The sequence below is a fragment of the Rhinolophus ferrumequinum genome, chromosome 14 (assembly GCF_004115265.2).
Source record: "Rhinolophus ferrumequinum isolate MPI-CBG mRhiFer1 chromosome 14, mRhiFer1_v1.p, whole genome shotgun sequence".
NCBI classification, from domain to species: domain Eukaryota; kingdom Metazoa; phylum Chordata; class Mammalia; order Chiroptera; family Rhinolophidae; genus Rhinolophus; species Rhinolophus ferrumequinum.
In genome coordinates this window covers 72,649,149-72,669,800 of record NC_046297.1, presented here as the reverse complement: position 1 = coordinate 72,669,800, position 20,652 = coordinate 72,649,149, and the positions used below count along the sequence as shown (strand labels likewise).

The 20,652-nt window shown below is 50.5% G+C and overlaps 1 protein-coding gene across 1 annotated transcript; it reads right to left on the bottom strand.

The window, feature by feature from the left end:
* Window positions 1-1,431: 1,431 nt before the first annotated feature.
* On the bottom strand, window positions 1,432-5,294 carry ZNF623 (zinc finger protein 623). The gene is given in 2 exon segments (XM_033126306.1): window positions 1,432-5,232; window positions 5,235-5,294. Coding segments are annotated over 2 exon segments (1,608 nt in total). The 3' UTR covers window positions 1,432-3,684.
* Between the last annotated feature and the right edge of the window lie 15,358 nt (window positions 5,295-20,652).

Sequence of the window (20,652 nt, the reverse complement as noted above, 5' to 3'; positions counted from 1 at the left end):
TCACCTCACAATTGTATGCTAATGAATCATGTGTTTTTATTAAAATTTAAGCCCCTGTAGTACACCATTACTATTGTTTATCTAATGGATGCTTAATCAGCTTTACTCCCACATTTACACTTTCTTTTTCTGCTCTTTATTCCTTCTTAAATCTTAGATCATCCCAATATCCTTTTGCCCACAGTACATCCTTTTCAGTTTTTTTAATGAAAGACTGTAGGTAGCCAACTTTTAGTTTTGCCTGAAAACAAGTATGTCCATTGGTTATACACTTTTAGATTGACAGTATTTTATCTAGAACAATGGAGTTATTTCTTTACAAAGCCCGAGAAGTGAACTGATAGCCCTTCTTTTAAAGGTTATCTATTTTTTATGTCTGCTTTTAAATATTTTGTTTTGACATTATTCATATTCGTGTCCTGGCATTGTTAATTCTCTGCAGTTTTGTAATCATATGTCTGGGTACCAGCATTTTCTCATTTGTCTTGCCTGGTATTTCTCTCTTGTAGCTGTGTGGGTTAGTCTTTTTTTTTTTTTTTTATCAGTTCTGGAAATCCTTGGCCTTTTTACTTTTCTTACAAATATTGCCTAAACTTTTTGTCTCTCAGCATTCAATTCTAAATAATTTATTCAAATATATCTTTCAATCATTAATTCTCCCTTCAATTGCTTTAAATTTACTTATTAAACCCTTACATTGAGATTTAATGTCTGTTAAATTTTCATTTCTAGTTCTGCTTTTTCAAATCTGGTTGGAAAGGAACAAATGAAATTCTTTGATGAGCTACTTAGAAAAATTCTAAAGAATCTAGAAAAAAGCTACTGGAATAAGTGAATTCATCTAGGTTGCAGGATACAAAGTCATCATATAAAAATAAAATGTATTTCTATACACTAACAATTGAAGAATGGGTTTTTAAAAGGATAGAACTCAAAAACACAAACTTTCTTGGCAAATGCGACTTAATAAAATATTTTAAATCTTCAAAAACCACCATTAAGAAAATGAAAAGCCCAAAGACTGTATGTGGGAAGAGACTTTCATCTAGAATATGGAAAAGACTCTTACAAGTCAATCATGTGAAGACAAATCACCCAATTTAAAAGTGAGCCAAATTGTGAAGACATGTCACAAAGATGACACAGAATGGCAACATGCACGGGAAAAGGTGCTCAGCACCGCCATTCAGCACGCAAACACAGACACACATCACCAGAATGGATTAAGTTTTATGAGAGTGACAACACCAAGTGCTGGCGAGGATTTGGAGCAACAGGAACCCTGACACATGGCGGCAGGAGTGTAAAGTGGTACAGTCAGCATGGAGAACTTTTTGGCAATTTCTTATAAAGTTAACAAGGCATTTATAACTCAGCAATTAAATCCCTAGGCATTTACCCAAGAGAAATAAAGAGGCATGTCCAAATAAATCATTTTACACAGATGCTCATAGCAGTTTTATTCATAAGAGCTCAACTGGAAACTCAAATTTCTACCAACAGATGAGTAAGAAATGATGGTTTGTCCATACACTGGAAGACAACTGGGCAGAGAAAGAGCTATGAGACATGTAACTACGCTTGGTTGTCTTTAAAGCATGCCAGGGTGAAAGTAAGACACACAAGGTTACTTACTATATGCACCCATTTATATGACGCCCTAGAACACGCACACCTAATCTACACCCACAGAAAGCGGTTACTTGAGGCGGGGGTGGGATTGACTGAGAACGGCAACGGGGAACATTTTTGGGACATAGAAATGTCATTTTCTTGATTATGATGGTGGTTCCACATGTGTATGGATTTGTCAAAACTCTGTACACTTAAAATAGGTGCTTACTGCATGGAAATTGGACCTCAACAAAGTAGGTAATGGTTTGGTGATCCCTGCGTCCACAGCACTTTGAATGGCGAGTTCTCCAGACGGAGTCCTGTGTGCCCTTTTTGATTTACCCCCCAAGGATTCTAGGTTTGCTGAAATTTGTTAACTCTATGCCTTCATGGGCAAAAAAACCCCAATTGTTTTATATAATTTCCAAACTGGTTGTTTTGGTTAATGTTCAGATAAATGAAATCCAGCGGCAACAACTACAACTCATTAGATGCTGCCCCTGTGTAGTAAGACTCTCCTGCTCTGCACCGCTCTACTAGGAGCTGCACACCCCCATCCCTGCGGGCTCCTTCCACCCCTTCCTCTCTAGTGGACAGTGCCTACTTCTCTCTGTAGACCAGGTCAAAGGCCACCTTCTGTGCAAAGCCCCAGCTCCTCCATGCTACATGAGTCGCCTCCTGATGTGCTCCTACACAGCTGGGAACACTTCTTCAACACCTTGCTCAGTGTACTGTGATCTTTGTCCTCCCCATTGGACTTGGAATGATGTCAGGGCGGACGGTGTCTTCCTCATCTCTGTTTTCCCAGCACTAAGCACTGGTCGTTACAGATCAATACAATTTCAAATAAGTGACAAGATGAGCCAGAGAGCAGGGAAAGAATTGAGTTCAATCATGGAACAAAGACAGAAAAAAGTTGTATAGTGCACTGGGATTGTGTGCCCCTTGAGTGAATTAGAAAGATACACAGACGACTAAGGGAAGACAATCTCCCCCACAGCAAGTGCATGGTCATGGGTGAGAGCTAAAGGTAGTAAATAAGAGGGCACTGGTCTCATACTGGCCACCGCCTGTAACTTCTGGCTTGAGTACAAGCAGGAGACATCAACAGGGCTGAGAGAAGGTATTTCCAGACCAGTAGATTATACTTTACAAAACAATAACAAAATCCAAAAGTTTAAAGAATAGCCGTACAGAAAGGACAAAGAGAGGGGCCAGTTACACACAGACTTGGGGTGTGCTTTTTATTGTCTTGTGCTAGGTGCCAGGGACACATAAATCAATCAGATATGATCACTGTCCTTAAGGAATTAACAGTGTAATAATGAAAGAGAAAGTGTTTAAAAACATAACTCTGATAATCAAAGTTAAGTGCAGTAATAGAGGTGAGAACTGAGTGACAGGAGCACATGGGGAGGGGATGCGCCTGAGGTGACCGAAACAGATCTTGACTCGTGATGAGAAGTTAAGCAGACGAGCAGGGACAAAGGCCAGGGGACACAGCTCGGACACATGGGGGCGTCAGTCATTGAGGCTGCAGTGCCAGCTTTGGGGCAGGGAGTTAAGCGATGGGAGATGAGGCTCCAGAAAGGAAAAGACCTAGGACACAGGAGAGGGAGCTTAGAGTGCATCATGAGGACCACCAGGAACCAAATGTCATTTTAAAGAAGAAAGTTTCTTTTTCCAACTTGCCTTTTCAATAGATCAAAATTTGCTACACAATACTCTTTTAAGTAGTAAGACTGAATACACAGTTCTCCTTTAAAAGGGATTTAACTCACGGGTGAACTGTAATGGTGCAGTAAAATATAGAAACCTTGAGAACTAGCTCCTCCCCCTGAACTGTTCCAGCTCAGTCAGCTGTCCAGTCACGTGGCTCTCCTGAGGACGTGCATTCCTCGCTGAGGAGGTGGCCAGCAGTCCAGCACCACTGCAAAGCAGTGGGTGGCAGCCCACTCCTAATGCAGCCCCATCTGTGACTCTGGCAAATGTCGACACATCCAACGTCACACGAATGAAGACTCATGACACACTTCCAAATATCACTTACTGAGCTGGAGGATGATTAGTTTATAAGTTACCTGTATGTCCCCCCTGCCCTACAGACTTCTCACCCAGATGTATGGGGGTCTTACTCAAGGGAAGGACCTCTTGGTGAGCACCTTGGTTATTTTTAAAGCTTGGGGTTGAGCTGAAATCTTTCCCATACTGACATTCATAGAGTTTCTCTTCAGTATGAATTTTCTGGTGTTGAAGGAAGTTTGACCTCTGAATAAAGCCTTTCCCACAGTAACTACATACATAGGGCTTTTCTCCAGTATGAATGATCTGATGTAGAAGAAGCTTGGAACTCTGAATGAAAGCTTTCCCACAGTCCTTACATTCAAAGGGCCTGTCCCCAGTGTGGATTTTCTGATGTTCAGTGAGATGGGCTTTCTGGAGAAAAGCTTTCCCACATTCCTTACATTCATATACCCTCTCTCCAGTGTGAATTTTCTGGTGTCGAATAAGGTATGAACTCAGAAAGAAAGCTTTCCCGCATTCATTACATTCATAGAGTTTCTCTCCAGTGTGAATTCTCTGATGCTGAGTAAAGTTTGATGTCTGGCTGAAACGCTTCCCGCACTCGTTGCAAACATAAGGCCTCTCTCCAGTGTGGATCCTCTGATGCTGGATAAGCTTTGAGCTCCGAATAAAGGCTTTCCCACATTCGTTACATTCAAAGGGCCTCTCTCCAGTGTGAATTCTCTGATGTTCGATGAGGTCTGAGCGATGACGGAAGGCCTTCCCACATTCCTTGCATTCATACTGTTTTACTTCTGTGTGAATCTGATAATGTCGAATAAGGCTTGAGCTCCTAATGAAGGATTTTCCGCATTCATTACATTCGTAGGGTCTTTCTCCCGTGTGAATTCTCTGGTGTCGAATGAGTAACGAACTCTGGCTGAAGCCTTTCCCACATTCTTTGCATTCAAAAGGTCTCTCCCGGGTATGAACTCGCTGGTGTCGAATCAGATCTGAGCTGTGACAGAACACTTTCCCGCACTGAGCACACTTGAATGGCTTTTCTCCTGCATGTGTTCTCTGATGCTCAATGAGATCTGCATAATGAATGAAGTCTTTCCCACACGCATTACACACATAGAGTCTTCCTCCAGTGTGAACTCTATGGTGCTCAGCAAGGTGGGCGCTCTGACTGAAGCCCTTCCCACACTGATCACATTTGTAAAGTTTCTCCCCAGTATGAGAAATCTGATGACTAACTAGGTCTGAATTAAATGAGAAGCTTTTGCCACAAGTCTCACATGGGTGGGATTCCCCTTCTATAAGTTGTCTCTGAAGTATGAGAAGGTTTGAGCTCAGAACCGAGCTTCCTTCTGATTCACTACCCACCTGGGCTGCCTCTCCTGTTTGGATCTTCCAGTGGGTAACTCTCACCTGCTTGAAACCTCTCTCCTGAGACAGGGAACTCCGCAGGCTCTCCCCTTCCAGGTTTCCCAACAGCCCCCCTAATCTGGGTTCAGGGGCCCCTCCAGACTCAGGAGCGGGGGGCTCCATCACTGTGAGTGTTTCTGACATTGTCTTATGTGGATTTCCATCCTCGGAAATTCCGGCTCCCAAGTCACCTTCTTGTCACCAGTTCTTACATCAGAATCTGAAATAAAAGAGAATAAGATCATCTTTCCCCTTCGGTAAGACAGGAATCTGCTTGAGTGGGTGGGTGGGTGGTAAAACACATCCAGAGTGGGAGAGAGGAAGGTGTTTCCTCTGCCCACACTCCTGACTCAGCACACTGCCACTACAGTGCTCGTCTCACCCCAAACAGCCTCCCCCCTTTGGGAAGGTTTCTTCAGGGCCCCACCATCCAACTCCAGGGGACAGACTGATTTGGGTGGCAGATGGGTAGGGATATGGCTTGGACTCCATTAAAAAAACCAAGACATATTTCCAAAGAAACACATATTCATCAATCTTACCACCTCTTCATAGTCCCTCCTTCCTGACATCCTTCCCTCCTCGCCTGGCCTAGATCCCGTGGTCAGTGGCATTGTGTTCACGTGGGTTATACTTGTCCGCTAAAACCATTCTCTTGCATATCAGTCCTAACTCCCCTGCCCTTTTCTTCCTCTATCATATTCGAGTGGGAAAACCTCGCTTGGGTTGAATTCGGCTTGCTTTCTGACCTGTCTGCATCCTCACTGCTGAGCTCTCTACATTCATAACCCCTTGCCTAATGGAGTGCTGAGAGCTCCCAGCAATTTTCACACTGCCCTAACTCTTCTAGATCATTTCTTGCTTTTTCTTCTCAACTGTCCAACACGCACTCCTTCCCCCCAGCTGATGAGCAAATAGAAGCAATGAGACGAGAACGTTCATTTTCTCCCCCATGTACCAACCTACCCGTGTCTGTTCCCACACCATACACTCCCTGTGACGTGAGCTAAACTGTCCTTGATCCAATCTAAGGTAAACCTCCACTTGTGCACTAAAATCGACCCTCTCATCTACTCAATGACACCAAGCCTGTCCTGCAGACGTCTAGAGTGGGGATGCACATAGCAGTACTCTTCACAACACCAAAGTAGCCATCAACAGAGGGACGGATACACTGACGAGTATTCCTACAAAGAAATACTATATAGCAAGAAGAAAAGGAACTGCCACACCAAAAGCACAGATGAATCTCACAGATGTAATGCTGAACAAAGAAGCCAGGTACAAAAGAGTTCATATTGTATGATTCCATTTATATAAAGTTCAAAACCAGACAAAACCAGTGGGAGAATTGAGACAGTGATGGTCTTTAGGGAGAAGATGACTGAAAGGGGTGTGGGGGGGGGCTCTGCATGGTCTGCATTACACAGGTCTATTTACTTTAGAAAAGCTTGTTCAGCCAGTGGTTATTTAACCTTACATGGTTACTGGGGTGCTGCGCCCAACTCCCCTCTTCAGTGATAACCTTCCTCCGGCTCTGGAATTCTCACCCTGGGAACTGCCTTCAGGCAGGACTCTACATCCCCAAAGGTGGTGCCCTCTCCCAGGAGAGCCCACTCGTAATTATTCATCCATCACCGCATAACAGTGCACAAGTTTAGCAGCAGAAAAGGCACACACGTGTCATCTCAGTGCTATAGGCCAGAAGTCCAGCCCAGCACTACTGGGACCTTGCTTGGGGTCACATGTGTCACCCAGGCTGAAGTCTCATCTGGAAGCTCTGGGAAAACCTGTTTCCAAACTCATTCAGATTGTTGGCAGAATTCAGTTCCTTGCAGTCGTAGGACCTTCCAATTCCTTGCTGGCTGCTGGCTCCTACGGCCACCTGCGTCTTCCAAGCAGGAACTCATAGACTCCCTCTCTGACGTCTCTTCTGCAACCAGCCACAGAAAACTCTGCTTTCCAAGGGTTCACATGATGAGGTCTGCCCACCTGCAGAACCTCCCCACCTGGCACCTTACTTATATTGCAAAATCCCATGGCAGCTGGAAGGCGTGTGTACCTTAGGGGAATCTTGGAGGGCCATCTCGACTCAGCCTCCCTCATCCCAGCCAGTGCCTAACCGATAACAGGAACTCAGTGTGCCCTTGCTTCTGTTTGGGGCAATTCTGGAGCGTCATTCCAACCCAAGCCCCACTGGGACCATCCCACTGCTCAATCCTGCCTTCCTTATAGGTGTGTCGCCTGACAGCTATCCCCAGCTGAGTTCATTTCCAGGGGGCCACACAATCACTTCTTGCCCCAAATCTGCACCGGCGGGAAAAAGACAGATTGCTGCAGCCCTCAAAACCCATTTCCAACATAGCCGCCGAGCACAAGGACGCACCTCTGAGGGCAGAGCCAGGGCAAGGGAGCACCCTTTCAACACGTTTCTTTTTATGTGAGCTATAATTTGCATAAAGTGCACACGTCTTGATGAACTCCTCGTGTACACCTGTGTACCCACAGCCCCGGTCAACACAGAACACGTCTGCTGCCAGAAAGCCTCCCCTCTGAGGGTCACCATTTCCATCACTGTAGGTGAATTCTACCCAGTTTTCACATTTATTTACATGGAATCGTACAGTATGTTCCTTTTGTCTGCTTTTCAACCTGTGCCATTTTTTATTACAATAGAATTCACATACTATAAAAAGCATCACTTTAAAGTGCACGATTCAGTAGTTTTAGAATATTCCTAAGGTTGTGGACCCATTACCGCTGACTCCAGAACATTTTCACCACCCCGAACAGGCGTCTGCTCACACTGAGTCTGATCCTGCCCTCCGATGCCCAGTGTGCCACTATGGAAACATCCCTGTACGGCCCACTATTCTAGGCACAAGCATCGGAGTTGTTCGTAGTCTGGGGTTATGCACAAAGGCGTTCTGAAGTTCCTGTGCTTGTCTTTTGGAAGACGAAGGCCCTCGTTTCTGCTCAGTGTACACCCGCAGCGTGACTGCTGGGTCACTGGCCCCTCACTGCTTAGCTCTAGTGGCCATCTGCCAGGACATATCTGCAAATTCCCCTGGGAACCACTGTGGCTGTGGACTCTGGTGGGTTTGGGGCTCCTCCCCTTGCTAGGTGGCTGTGTCTCTGTGGCCACCCCCGTCAGCCAGCTCTTGCTTCCGCTGGGTGTTGCAGACCGTATCCAGGTTTAGAGTGTGGCTGTGAAGCTGCACTGGCGCCTGCTGAAGAAAGCTGCGCGTCACCAGAGAGCCTGGCTCTGGGCCAGAGGCAGTAACTAAGTATGGCCTGGCATGGGATGAAGGGCAAACAGTAGAAGAGACTGAAGACTGCCCAGTTTCCTTGCTTCTTCTGCGTGACAGCGATCCCACCTGAAATTTTTGTGGGCACGTGGCCACCCAGCAAGTGACTACTCTTCCTAGAGTCCCCTAGAGTTGGGTGTGACCCTGTGACTGAGGTCCAACAGAGATGGAATAGGAGGGATGCATGCACCTGCCTGTCTCCCACCCCATGGGGACAAGTGGACATGGCAGAGCATCCAGGCTCCCGCAGTGGGAGGGGGAGGGCCGCCGCCTGCCTACAAGAGAAACATGAGAAATCAGGTTTCTTGTTGGAAACATTATTTCTGAATCTCTTGCAGCAACTTGAGCCCACTGTGAATGACTCAGACAGTGACTGTCAGCCGTGTGAAAAGGGAATTGAACCTGCATGCCGACAGACCAGAGAGAAGCTGAGCTCCTTTCTGAGGCGCGTCCACCCACATGAGAGTTGCTGACAAGTCTGGCCACCGCCTCCTGGGGACAGTGGCCCACAGTGTGGCTCTGGGACACAGCATTTATGACCACTGCCTGGTGGCATTCGCTGAGAATGATTTTCTGAGTTAAAGACGCACTAATGTGGTTTTAAAAAAATCTTTCTCCCACTTATAAGAATTACGTTTAACTAGTTATTCTTCAAGATAGAAAGGTCAATTATGCCAGTTGGGAAAAACTTAAAAAAGAGAATTACCTTCAACCTCACCACTCAAGTGACCACAGCTAACATTTTCTCTGGCCCTTTTTCTGCACCAATATTTTATGAAATCAGGACCATACTACTCAGTCTTACATCCTGTTGTGCTTTCCTTTTTTTTTTTTCCACTTCTTAGCGATTAAAAACATAAGATATATACTGTAAAAATATTTCAAATGATAAAGATAGAGACAATGAAAATCCCCAGCAATTGAACAGATAACTGCTGCTAGCTGTTTACACACGTTCATCAGTTATACTTTTACTTACGTGCACACGAGTTTCAGAGATAAAGACAGGGTCCCACCATGCCCCCCACCCGCAGCACTTCCCCATTTACATCCTGGTACTCTCCCAGTTTGACCATATAGGTGTGTCGCAGGCTCTGAACGCCTCACCTTCACAGCGTCTGAGTCCCTACCACAGATCAGGCGCTGGACGTAGCACCCAGCACTTGTCCTGTGCTGGTGGAGTCCCGAGGCGGGCTGTTCCGTGAGTATTCTGCCACTCGCCTGACCCTTTCTCCTCCCCCAAGTGCAGTTAACCCAATGAGAGGTGTGGGAGGGTCACTGGGTATGCGGTGCCCAGCCTACACCACAGGCTGCGCGGTCTACTCCGCAGCATTTGGGGGTGTGGGACCTGCTGTGCGGGACCTGCTGGGAGAAGCACAGGGGGGTCAGGCTGCCCGTGAGCGGCAGGAAAGACTGTCTACTGGCACCCAGCCTGGGGAAGTCCACTGTCGCTCCAATCTAGCCTTTGACCAGTAGAAAGGGAACATTTCCTTCTTCACGGGCCTCACTGGGTCAAAACTTGGGGTGACCAGGAGGCTAAGACAGAAAGTCCACCATCCAAGGTCACTAAGCCAGTAGGTGGCAGAGGTAAGGCTCAAATCAAGGTCGGCCTCCAGTGACCATCTCCCCCGTGTGAGAGACCTGATCCCTTCCCAAGTCACTTTTACAGGACATTCTGCTTAGATCAGCTGGGCTCAGTGTTAGAAAAGTTTAAGCTATTAATAGTATTTTAAGCCTTGTTATTTTCCTTAATTTTAAAAACTAGGAGGTAGGATGTTGGTTTTGTTCGTTTTGGAAGTCAGTGATATCTTGTTTTTTTTTTTTTTTTTAATGTTTAAAATGATTTTCATAGAGTAAGGCAGCCACTGGAATTAATGAAGACTTTTAGGCAAAAGGAACCTTCAGGAAAGACGTAGGACAGCGCAGCCAAACCACCTCTCCCGACTTGGGAATTCTCCTTCAGGCCCGAGGGTGGGAGGAAATTCTGTTCATCACCTCTTCCTGCCTCCTCTGCTCCCGCCCGGGCAGGTGCGTGCTCTGCTCCTCCTCCAGCACAGAGAGGCCCAAGGCCCAGGCCACCTTCCCAGCATCATCTGGAGAGTTCCCTCGGGCTCCAGGGAGAGGAGGCCAGCTTAGAACAAAAGAGCTGGGCAACCCGCACCTGTCCTCTCACCTCCACCCCCAGCGCACCGCACAGGATCGCGGGACAGAGAACTGCGACACAGACGCTGAAGCTAGAGGCCCTACGGCTGGGTGCGTGGCCAGCAGAGAAGGGAAACTGAGAAAGGAACTGAGGGAGTGGAACCGGGTATCTACCCACATGACACTGCTCAGGGAGAGAAGCTGGGGCCACGGGCCGGACTGCAGCCCCGCGATCGGCCGTGACAGCTGCCGAGACCGGCTCGCAGAGGCCCAGAATCCCGGACACCCGCGCAGGGCGGGCCGCGGTCATCCCGTCCGCCCGCCCCTTCCGCCCCCGCCCGCGGCCCGAAACGCGCCACTCACCCGGCGCCCAGCGGCGAGAAGACAGCGCGCGCCCCGCACATGGACCCCCGGCCGCCCGCCCCGCAGGCCCGCCGACAAAGCCCACACGACCACCCGCACACCGCGGCCGGAAGTCGGCCCCAGACCCCGCCCGGGGAACTTCCGGTGCTGCTCTAGGCGCGCGGGGGCTCTCGGTGATTTGCACTTCCGGCCGGGCGCGGGCCGGGGGAGGAGAGAGAGCGCGGTGGTCGTGGGGTCGCAGCCTGCACCTGGGTGCGGAGCGGGTCTTCAGCCTCTGCGCCCCGGCACCTCTGAGCGTGGCCTGTCGCCCAGTGTAAATAGTTACGAGGGGTTTAGTTTCCGGTGAGCTGTAAATGCCGACGCTAAAACCGGGCGGAGCTCCGGGCACGGCCGCCCGGTGCAGGCGTCGCCGCGGAGGCACCATCGCCTCTCAGTATTAGGCTGCATGCATGACCTCTAGACCTACAACTGTACATGCTTAAGAGGAATATGAATTATTTGATGATGCAAAATGTACAAATATTGTGAACACTACACTAATTCGTGAGAACCAATGAAGCCACGAACTGCAGTATAAATATACAGTCTGCTTGGTTAGACAGACGTCCGACTGCTGACGGATTTTGAGCCTCACTTCTCCATCTTCCTTTGGCCTCACATCTGGGCCAGCTGATAAGAAACCTAGGTTGTTCCTTTCAAGTCCCTGCCTGTAAGTGGGAACCCTCATCCTGGCCCCTCCTTCTAACCACAATCAAAACCCCAAACCAGTCGGCTTTCCGCGCTCTCAAAAGGCATTTTCGGAGGCCTGCCTGGTGCACCCACAAAAACCTCCTTATGTAAGTCTTCTCAAAACCTCTTGGTTTTGGCGTCACAAGTCCACATCAGACACATTTGGGGTGGGGGCTACCCTGGCCCTGCAGGATGATCGCAACAAAAGAGCAAGAAAAGGGGCTGTCCACTACTCCCGTGCTGCATCAAGGGCCTGCGAAGGATTCGAGGAGTCATTCATCAGCCTTTCCCCTTACCTAAGCAGCACACGCACTGCTCAACTTCTCCTGGTACCTGGGAGTAGTTTGTTTCCAATACCAGGTTTAAAAGCTTCCCGCAGTCAAAAAACCGCAAACCTCCCTGACATCTGGACCAGCCACCTCTGTCTCCTTTTTTCTTTTTCTTTCTTTCTTCTTTTTTTTTAAAGACAGAGCTGTGCCAGCGCCAAGCCCAGATCCTGGGGGACGGAGGCACCCTTGAGTGTGTGACTCGAGGCCCTCTGCCGTGGGGACACAGAGTGGGGACACGGGGCAGGGCCCCTCTTCCCAGGCCCAGGACAGCACTGCCCAGGTAGTGGAAAGGATGCGGATTGATTGTCCTAGGAACAGGAGCGTCCGAGACAGGGTTCCTAAGCCTGCCTTCAACAGTCTCCAGGAGAACCTGTTATTAAAGTTCATTTCTGAGTCTACCTAGACCCATGGAACCAGAACACTCAGGCCAAGGCCCCTTGTTTGTGCCTTCAGTAAGCATCCCAGGTGAGCCAGGGCAAGTAACGGAGGGACGCGGGACCTGAGCGCGCGCACGCGAGGGAATCGGGACCTAGAGACTATGTGGGGCGTAACCTGAGCGCACACGCGCCGGAGGCGAGATCGAGGGCACCCGCGGGGCCTGGGCGCGGGCGCACGCGAGGGAGGCGGGGATTGTGGATCAGCGTGGGAGGCGGAGGAAGGGTAAAGGGGCGGGGCCTGAGACCCTGGCCGAGGGCCGGACACTCGAGGCGGGGCCTCTGGAGACAAAGAGGAGAAAGGGGCCGAGTGGGGCCCCCGGGCTCCGCCCACCGCCCTGGTCGCTCGGGACGGGTGCGCGGGGCTAGAGCCTCCGGGGCGCCCTGGGCCCAGACCCGCCTTAGCGCCTGCTGGACCCAGGAGGTAGGTTTAGCGGGCCCGTGGGCTCTGCGCCCGCCACGGTTCTTGCCACGCGGTCTGGCCCGCGCGGAGGCCACCACCAGCAGTGAGTCCCCGCCAGCGCTCTTCCGCTTCTCCCGGCCCTTCCGCGCTGCGCCGGCCCAGCTTCACTATGTGTTGACCGAAAGCTGAAAGCTGGAGCTCACGGTAGCGCAGAGCGTCGGTCCCCCGGAGACCCAGTTCTGAAGGGCCGCTGACTGGCCGGGGCTGCGTCAGGAGCCACTGGGCCAGCCGCCCTGCCGCCGCCGCTCCCCTCGCCCCGGAGCAACCCGGAGCCGACAGGCAGTGCAGCACCCTGGCCGGCTGGCCCCAGGTGAGCGCGTGTGCCTCCGGGGCCTGGGACTCCTTGCCTCCTTTCCTCGGAGCCCGCCGCACTTGGGGCCTGGAGTCCCAGGTTCTCTCCAGGAGGAAGGGACTCACAGGGGCCACCCCTGTCCCCTCTTCTCTTCCCTGGAGGCCTCCCTGAGGCTGGGGAGGGGGACAGTCTCCAAGGAAGACAGTGGTGTGGGTTTGGGGGATGGTGAGTGAAGGGAAATGGGATCAGTTGAGCAGGTTGGGTTGGGAGTACTGGTATCCCTTGTCATTAGGGGTTCCCTGGCAGACAGATGCCTGGGATGGAGTCCAGGTGTCCCACAGTACCCCACAACCCATCTTCCCCACATGCCTGCTGGGGAGCCATCTGCCCCCTCCCCCGTGTGTGTGTGTGTGTGTGTGTGTGTCCACGCCACTGACACGGTGACTCCATGGCAGCATGAGTGTTGTTTCTGGATATACTGACCTTTGGGGACGTGCACTTCACCCAGGAAGAAGGGGCATGTATTGGGATGTGACGCTGGAGACTTACAGAAACCTGGCCTCACTGGGTGAGAGCTCTCAGACCCAGGCCTTCTGTCCTCCCCACCCCAGCCCCCACTGAGAGCTCACGTGGGGTCCTGGAGGAGCCAGGCTGGCTGTGACTTGGGGACCAAAGCCAAGCCATTCTGCTCCCAGGCGGAGGTCATAGGTGGGGTCTCTGGGCCCATCAGCACATCCGGTGCCTTCTTTCCCGTCTCCTTGGTAGGGCATCTCTCAGAACTTTGCTACCCCTGTGAGTGGAGCGCCCCTTCTCTCACGTCTGGGGTTGAGCCCATTGTCCTCTGTGTCCTGAGCCCACACACCTCTGCTCTGCTCCCTGCCCCCTCAACCTCCTGGGGAGATTCCCTGTTTCTGAGCTTTCATCCTGGGGCCTGCTAGAACCCCGGTCTAGGGGTGAGGAAGCCAGGAATTTCCCAGCACCTGAGTCTGCTGGCTTCCTCTCGGGCAGGACAAGCCAGGTCTGATCGCCTGGCTGGAGCAAGGAGAGGCACCCTGGGGCTTGGACATGCTGGAGACCAAGGAAGGAGAGCCCCTGGGAGAGCCCCGCACATGTGAGTGAGGGGAGCCAGGGGCTCCGGTTGTTCAGCATATATGGCTAGCCACCTTGCAGCAGGACCTGCAGTGGGGCCCTTGCCTTGTCTGGGCCCCACTCTGACACGCGTAGCCTCTGCACACAGAGGCCGATGATGGTGGGACAGTCTCCCCAGTGGGGACACATGCTGTCTTACAACCCAAAGAGGCCCTCCAGGGCCAGTGCTCCTTTCCTGGGGGAGGAGGGCCAGGGCCACATTTGCCCTTTACTGAAGAGCTGACCTCTTCCGGCCCCTCCCTTCACCGTGCAGCCGACCCTGACCCTGTGTGGACTTTGCCCCCACCCTCTGCCCTGCAGCATCTTTCTAGGGCGTCTGGAGCACTTGCCACTCCCCGTTTGTTCACCAGATCTGATTAGCACGAGGTCATCAACACAGTGACTGCTGAGTTGCTGTGGATGTCACAGCTGTACAAGTCCCAGGGGACCACATTGCAACAGAGCAGACGCTCTGGGGCAGGATCATGAACGTGCACTACTGTCCATCCCGTTACATACGTAGCTACTTGGGTCCATTTTGATGGGAGCTGAGAACACATTTGCCAAATCGAGGACCCCTTCCAAAGTCTGAGGGCTGTTGCTTTGTCCATTACGGGCACTGCATCCAGCCTGGCAGCTGTGGCTGAGCCGGCACTTGGTCCAGTGGCTCCCCAGGACCAGACATGAGCCAGCGGTGGTTCAGGGGCCATGCGGGTGGACCAGGGGGGCTGTGGAGGGGCCTCCATCCCTGCATACTTCAAGTCTCTGAGGTGGCCACGTGGGCACAGCACTGTTGCTGGTTGGTGACATTGGCCAGGGCTGGGGCAGTTTCCAAGCATTCCACTTGGCCCTTCCCAACATAATGGCCCTTACTCCACAGGTCAGGAGACCAGTGAGAGCGTTCTCCCTGCTGCTAAGTGCAGCCATTCCAATCAGGTCCTCAGGGATGAGGGGCCCACACATGGGTCCCTGACTTGGTCCTCTATCCCTTTTGTCACCTGGCGTCCATATGCCCCAACCCTAATAGCGTTTTGGAGCCGTTGTCAGTGTCGGCTCAGACCCTGTATCCAGTCACCTCCAGGTGTAGGTGTTTCTCTCCCCAGTGTTAAGTCCTTTGCAGAAGGATTGAGAACATCTATTGTACTAGCTTGCAGGGATGTTCTTCTCAAGGGGCCCAAGGCTGGGAGAGGGATCCGGCTCCCCATCATGGCAGCAGACCTTGCCTTCCACTCCCTTGGCCTTTTTGGGTTTTACAAGTCAAGCAACCTGGCCAGCTGCCCATTGTCTATTTTGAGGAACACCAAGCTCAGTGACCCATCACCAAGTATCCCTACCCCAGGTCCCGGGGTCCCATTCCTCCTTGCTCTAGGCCTTGGTCTGAGCCAGGCGATGGTCCAGCCTATGCTTGCAGGTTCCTTGGTACTTGGCCTTGCTGTGGCTAAGGTTGGGCCCCATGGTCAGCACAGCGACGTCCACAGTGGGGAGGTGTGGAGGCCTCTGTCTCTCATGGCCTCCCCTGGGGGCAGCTGACTGCCCTGAGCCTATCATTCTCCTCAGTGCTGTCCAGGACACTTCCAAAAGCCAGGCAACTTCGTTGTCTTCCTTAAGACCACTGCCCCGCACAGCGAGAGGGCAGGAGCCACCGAATATCCCGCTACTCCCCTTCCGCCTGTCCTCTCTCCATCTACCACTGCAAAGGCCCGAGCTTCTTGCAGCCCTGGGTTTCTCATCCCTATCCCTGCACTGGAGGCCGGTGGTTGTCTGAGCAGTGGGGGCCCCACCCCAGAAAACTTCCTGGGGGTCAGACCAGGCTACTTCCAGTACCAGTCACTTTGGTTTGGGTCCCCGGCGTGCAGAGACTGAGCGTGTTGGGGACATATGCTATATTTGGAAGGCTGCAATTTCAGAAGCAGGAGGGAGGGCACAGGGAGAGGGAAGGAGGAGAGAAAAGTCAATATGATTGTTGCTGCTGGGAGCACATGGCACATGATAGGTCCAGGACGCAGAGAAGTGCAAAAGCTTGGGGGTTGTCCGTCAGAGGGAGGGTGGCGGGACATTCATCCTCCACTCCTACACCAGGACAGTATGGCTAATGCAGCTGGGCTGGCAGTGCAGGGCTCTGGAGAAGGACCAGGGACTCCTGGTGCCCTGGAGGATGCGGGCAATGGGCGGCAGTCAGGGCTCAGCAGAGCTGTCCTGCAGCTGGAGCCAAAATCCCAGATGGGCTGGGGGCCTGATGTAGGGGGCTAACAGCATCTGCTGCAGCCTTCACCTAGAAAGAGGTGGTGAGAAAAAGCTGGGACATACAAAAGAAAGGCCTGTGGAGGCAGGGGGGTACAGCCAGTGACCCTGGGATCACCTCTGGTACACCCAGTGGAGAGTCCCCAGGTGTCTTGTTGCTTGTGGGCCTGAAGGGGGGCTGCAGGTGGACCTTCAGGCACATGCACCCTTTCCCTTTGTTTCAGACTCAGGCCCCGGGCCTTTGTGTAAGCAGGTGACTGCAAGGGTGAAAACGTCTCAAGCTGCAGAACCTCCAGCAGGAGCATCTGGAAGCTTGTTAGGGAGTAATCCTCCAAAACTGGTCTATAGAGAAGCCCCTGGGCATAAGGGCAGGTTAGAGAGCCTTGAGAACTTCCTTTTCCAGGAAAGACAATTACACAGAACATACTGGACAACCTCCAAAGAAGAAGGTGCCCAGAAGTGTGATAAGTGGGGACCCAACACCTTCCTTAGGGACCCACGAGAGGAACACTGAAGGAGAGAGGGCCCACAGGTGCGAAACGTGTGACAAGAGCTTCAGATACCTCTCACGCCTGGTGAGACACCAGGCCATCCACGCGGCAAGAAGCCACATGCTTGTGGGGAGTTACTCGCCTCTCCACACTGCACCATCACCACCAGCAGGTGCACAGCGGCGAGAAGGCCTTCGGGTACCAGCGATACGGGAAGACCTTCAATTACAGCTCGCTCCTTGTTCAGCACCAGCGGATCCATACCCGGCAGGGCCGTTCAGGTGCGCGAGATGCTGGAAGAGTTTCATGTGGAAATCAAGCTTTAGAAACCATCAGAAATCCCCCTTGTGCAGTGATGCAGTTTGGACTTCAGGAAGTTAAGCTTTGGAAGCAGCCATTGGAGTAGAGAAGGCTCCAGACTGGCTCCCTGGCCTCTATAGAAATGAGGGGTTATTAACTCCAGAAGGGGCTCCAGGAGGACCCCAGGGCCACAGCAGACCTGGCCCAATCAACATGAGCCTTTCAGGTCCTTTCCAGCACAGGCGGACTGCAGGACTGGCCAGCACCCCCCGCCCCCACCCAGGTACTCCGTTTATAGCTCTGCGGCACTTCCCTGGTCAAACCCATACTTTCAAAGTGACTATTTTCCAGTGCATCGGGAGTTTATTTTTGAAATGTAGATCTGTCTTTATTTGCAAGTAGGTGGGTTCTAAAAGCCTTTGGGACCCAGAAAGGATACAGAGCTTATGGATAACTATGACACCACACAGCCGGAGAACCTGGCCCAGGGGATCCGCAGGCCATGCAGTCCTGGTCATCATTTGGTTCTGGCTTTTTCCCTTCGGATTTGTTGCATTGGGATGTGAATGCTGCGTCCTGAGCCGCTGGGCCCTGCTGCTTGTCAGCACTGAAGGCCTGCCCGGCCCAGCTTCACTTTCTCGCATGCTGGCTTTTTGCTTAAGTCAGGCGATATGAAACGTGAAGGACGCGCATTGTGTTTAAATTGCTTTTCTGCCAGTTCCACAGAGAACAAGTTTGCATAGTACTAATGTTTTCTATACAGTGATAACATTAAAAACTATTAAAACACATAGTCGAAATATGAGACCAGACATATGAAGTGAGCCAGTGGTGGTGACACACATAAGATCCATACGAAAGTCATTGGCCAGTGCCGGCCAAGCATCAGGGAGCAGGGGAAGGCTGTGCTTCTGTGTGCCAAGATCAGCACTGAACTCGACATTCATGGAGAGATCACACTAGCACTTCAAGTGTCTCCATGGACAGTGGAACTGTAAGTGCAGTCAGCCATTTTCTTACTGACATATTAAATAACTTATTACAGAAGCAATTCATGATCATTCGAGGAAATACAGAAATATAAAATACAATATGAAGTGTTATGTTGCGTCATCTTGGTTTATCTTACAGGAATCCTTATGTCACTAGATAAACTGACAATAAAAAGGGGTGGTGGTATTGGACTGTTGGCCATGGTGTTTCACCCAAACTATCTAGTTCCAAGCGATAACAGAAACTTTCCTGAACGAAAGAATTATCTGATCTCAATACGAAAAGGCCCTCTTACGAGCTAAGGAAATAATATACCAAGAAAATAACACCAAGTCTAATGAAATTACTGAACTTCAAAGATAAAATACTATACAAACATCTGGAAAAAAGAACTAGATTACTCACAAAGGAAAAACATTGGTTTGCCTCAGACTTTATAACAATTTTAGGTGTTTCCATAGTTATTTCCTTAATATGCAATACTCATGTTTTTAAAGTTGGATTATAGTCACATTTTAAAGTTAATTTTCTTTCTCAGTCCTGGACCTCTTTCCTGTTATGGTGTAGCGGCAATAGTTAAATTCAACACTGAGTTCATGAGGTGCAGATGTATGGTAGAATTGCCAGAAATAAGGGAGATGACAGCTCAGAAATGCTAGATGTGACACAGGATGTAGTAAATGAATCGGACATTGGACTCTCTTCCTTTGGGCAGGGGTGGAGTATTTTCAGATGTGTGTAATAATCGCATTCTGTTGGGAAGGGTTGAGAGGAAGTTTGAAATGGCTTTAGAGGAAGAGGTGCTTATGTGGATATTGGGTAATCAAGGGGTGCACTGTAATGAATCTGTTCTTAGCTTATTCTACATCCATCCACTCCCTCTTTCTTTTTGTAAAAAGACTTCCATGTTGGTTTGTGGCACTTCCTGGGATCCCCTGCAGAGTCATGGTGGTACTGTCAGTCTGAGTGTGTCACCCTCCCTTGGCCACCGTCCCGTGAATGAAGCTAAGGCAGTCTGACCCTCCTCTCCAGTCTTGCCCCTGGAGGCAATGTGAAATCAGGTGATGTCCTAAGCCTTTTTTCTCCTCAGACCATTCTCCTGGACACATGATGAGCAAAGGGTCAGCATAGGATCCAAATCAAATTCTGATTATAACAACATCATTAGTAATTTTGCTGAAATGAAAACTAAATTGTATGGGATGGATATGTAACAATTTGGGAATTATGGTTCTCTATTTAATTAACCAACCCTGCCAGCCTGTCACCAGAACATCCAGACATGCAGTAATAATTAAATGCAGTTATCTCTGATATTTTGCTGGCTTCTAGTCATATAAAACCCATAGTTTTATGGATATTTTTAAATTTTATAATTATGGAATATATTTTCATAATAAGACGTCAAGGTGGCCTCTTTCAAAGTGAGAGGCACAAGCATTTATTTGAGATCAAGAAGAAGAGCTATTTGGGAAGCACTGATACAGGCAGGAGCCCATACAGTGTTCCGATTAGGAGACAAAGGCAAGGGGTGTTTATGAGAAGGGGAAAGTGGCAATGACATCCATAGAAGGAAGGCGTTTCTATTGGTTCAGATAACATAATATAGTGACATTAATTTCAAACAATGTTTAATTTTCAGTCCTGTAGGTAAGTCATCTGTCTGGGAGTCATATCTACTTTCTTGATATCTTTGCAAACAGTTCTTGGAGACACACATTTGCTAAGGTCCAGTGCAAAGGTTATTTTGCCCTGTTTCAACATTCCAAAGGTTTGAGGACTAAGAGGGGCAAAGCAGCTCCCCTGGGATGGCAACTCCAGCTCCTTTTTAATGTGGTTCCATTTATACTATACGGACAGTAGGAGCGAGCACATTTTACCCACCAGTTTGTTGGCTTTGCCAATAGCTTTTAAATACTTGCATTTAGATAGAAGGCATGAACTCTCACCTGGGATCCTCAAAGGTTGTGACAGACCTGTCACCAGCCTCCCAAGTAGGTGGAGGACAGTGCTCTGAGCAGTGAGGCCCTGCCTTTCTTCCCCAAGCAGCAAGGTGCCCCAGGGAGGGCAGGGCAGGCCTGGCCACAGGGAGATGGTACGGCCATTCACAGAAGGGTGGGAGGGAAGGAGTTTGAGATGTGATGGCAGGACATCTGGGCAAAACAGTTCACCAGATACAGAGTAGTCAGGGCCTGAAGGGTGAATAACACTTCAGTAGAGGCCTGGAGAGACCACACACAGAGACTGACCCAGAAGAAAAGGAGCGTCCCCACTCCTGTCATCTACAGACCAGCTGCCATCTGCTCTGCCAGTCACTGCCCCGTGACTGGAGTTATTCCATGCCTCTGAGCCTCAGCTTCCTCCCTGGTACAAGAGGTTGACAATGGCTA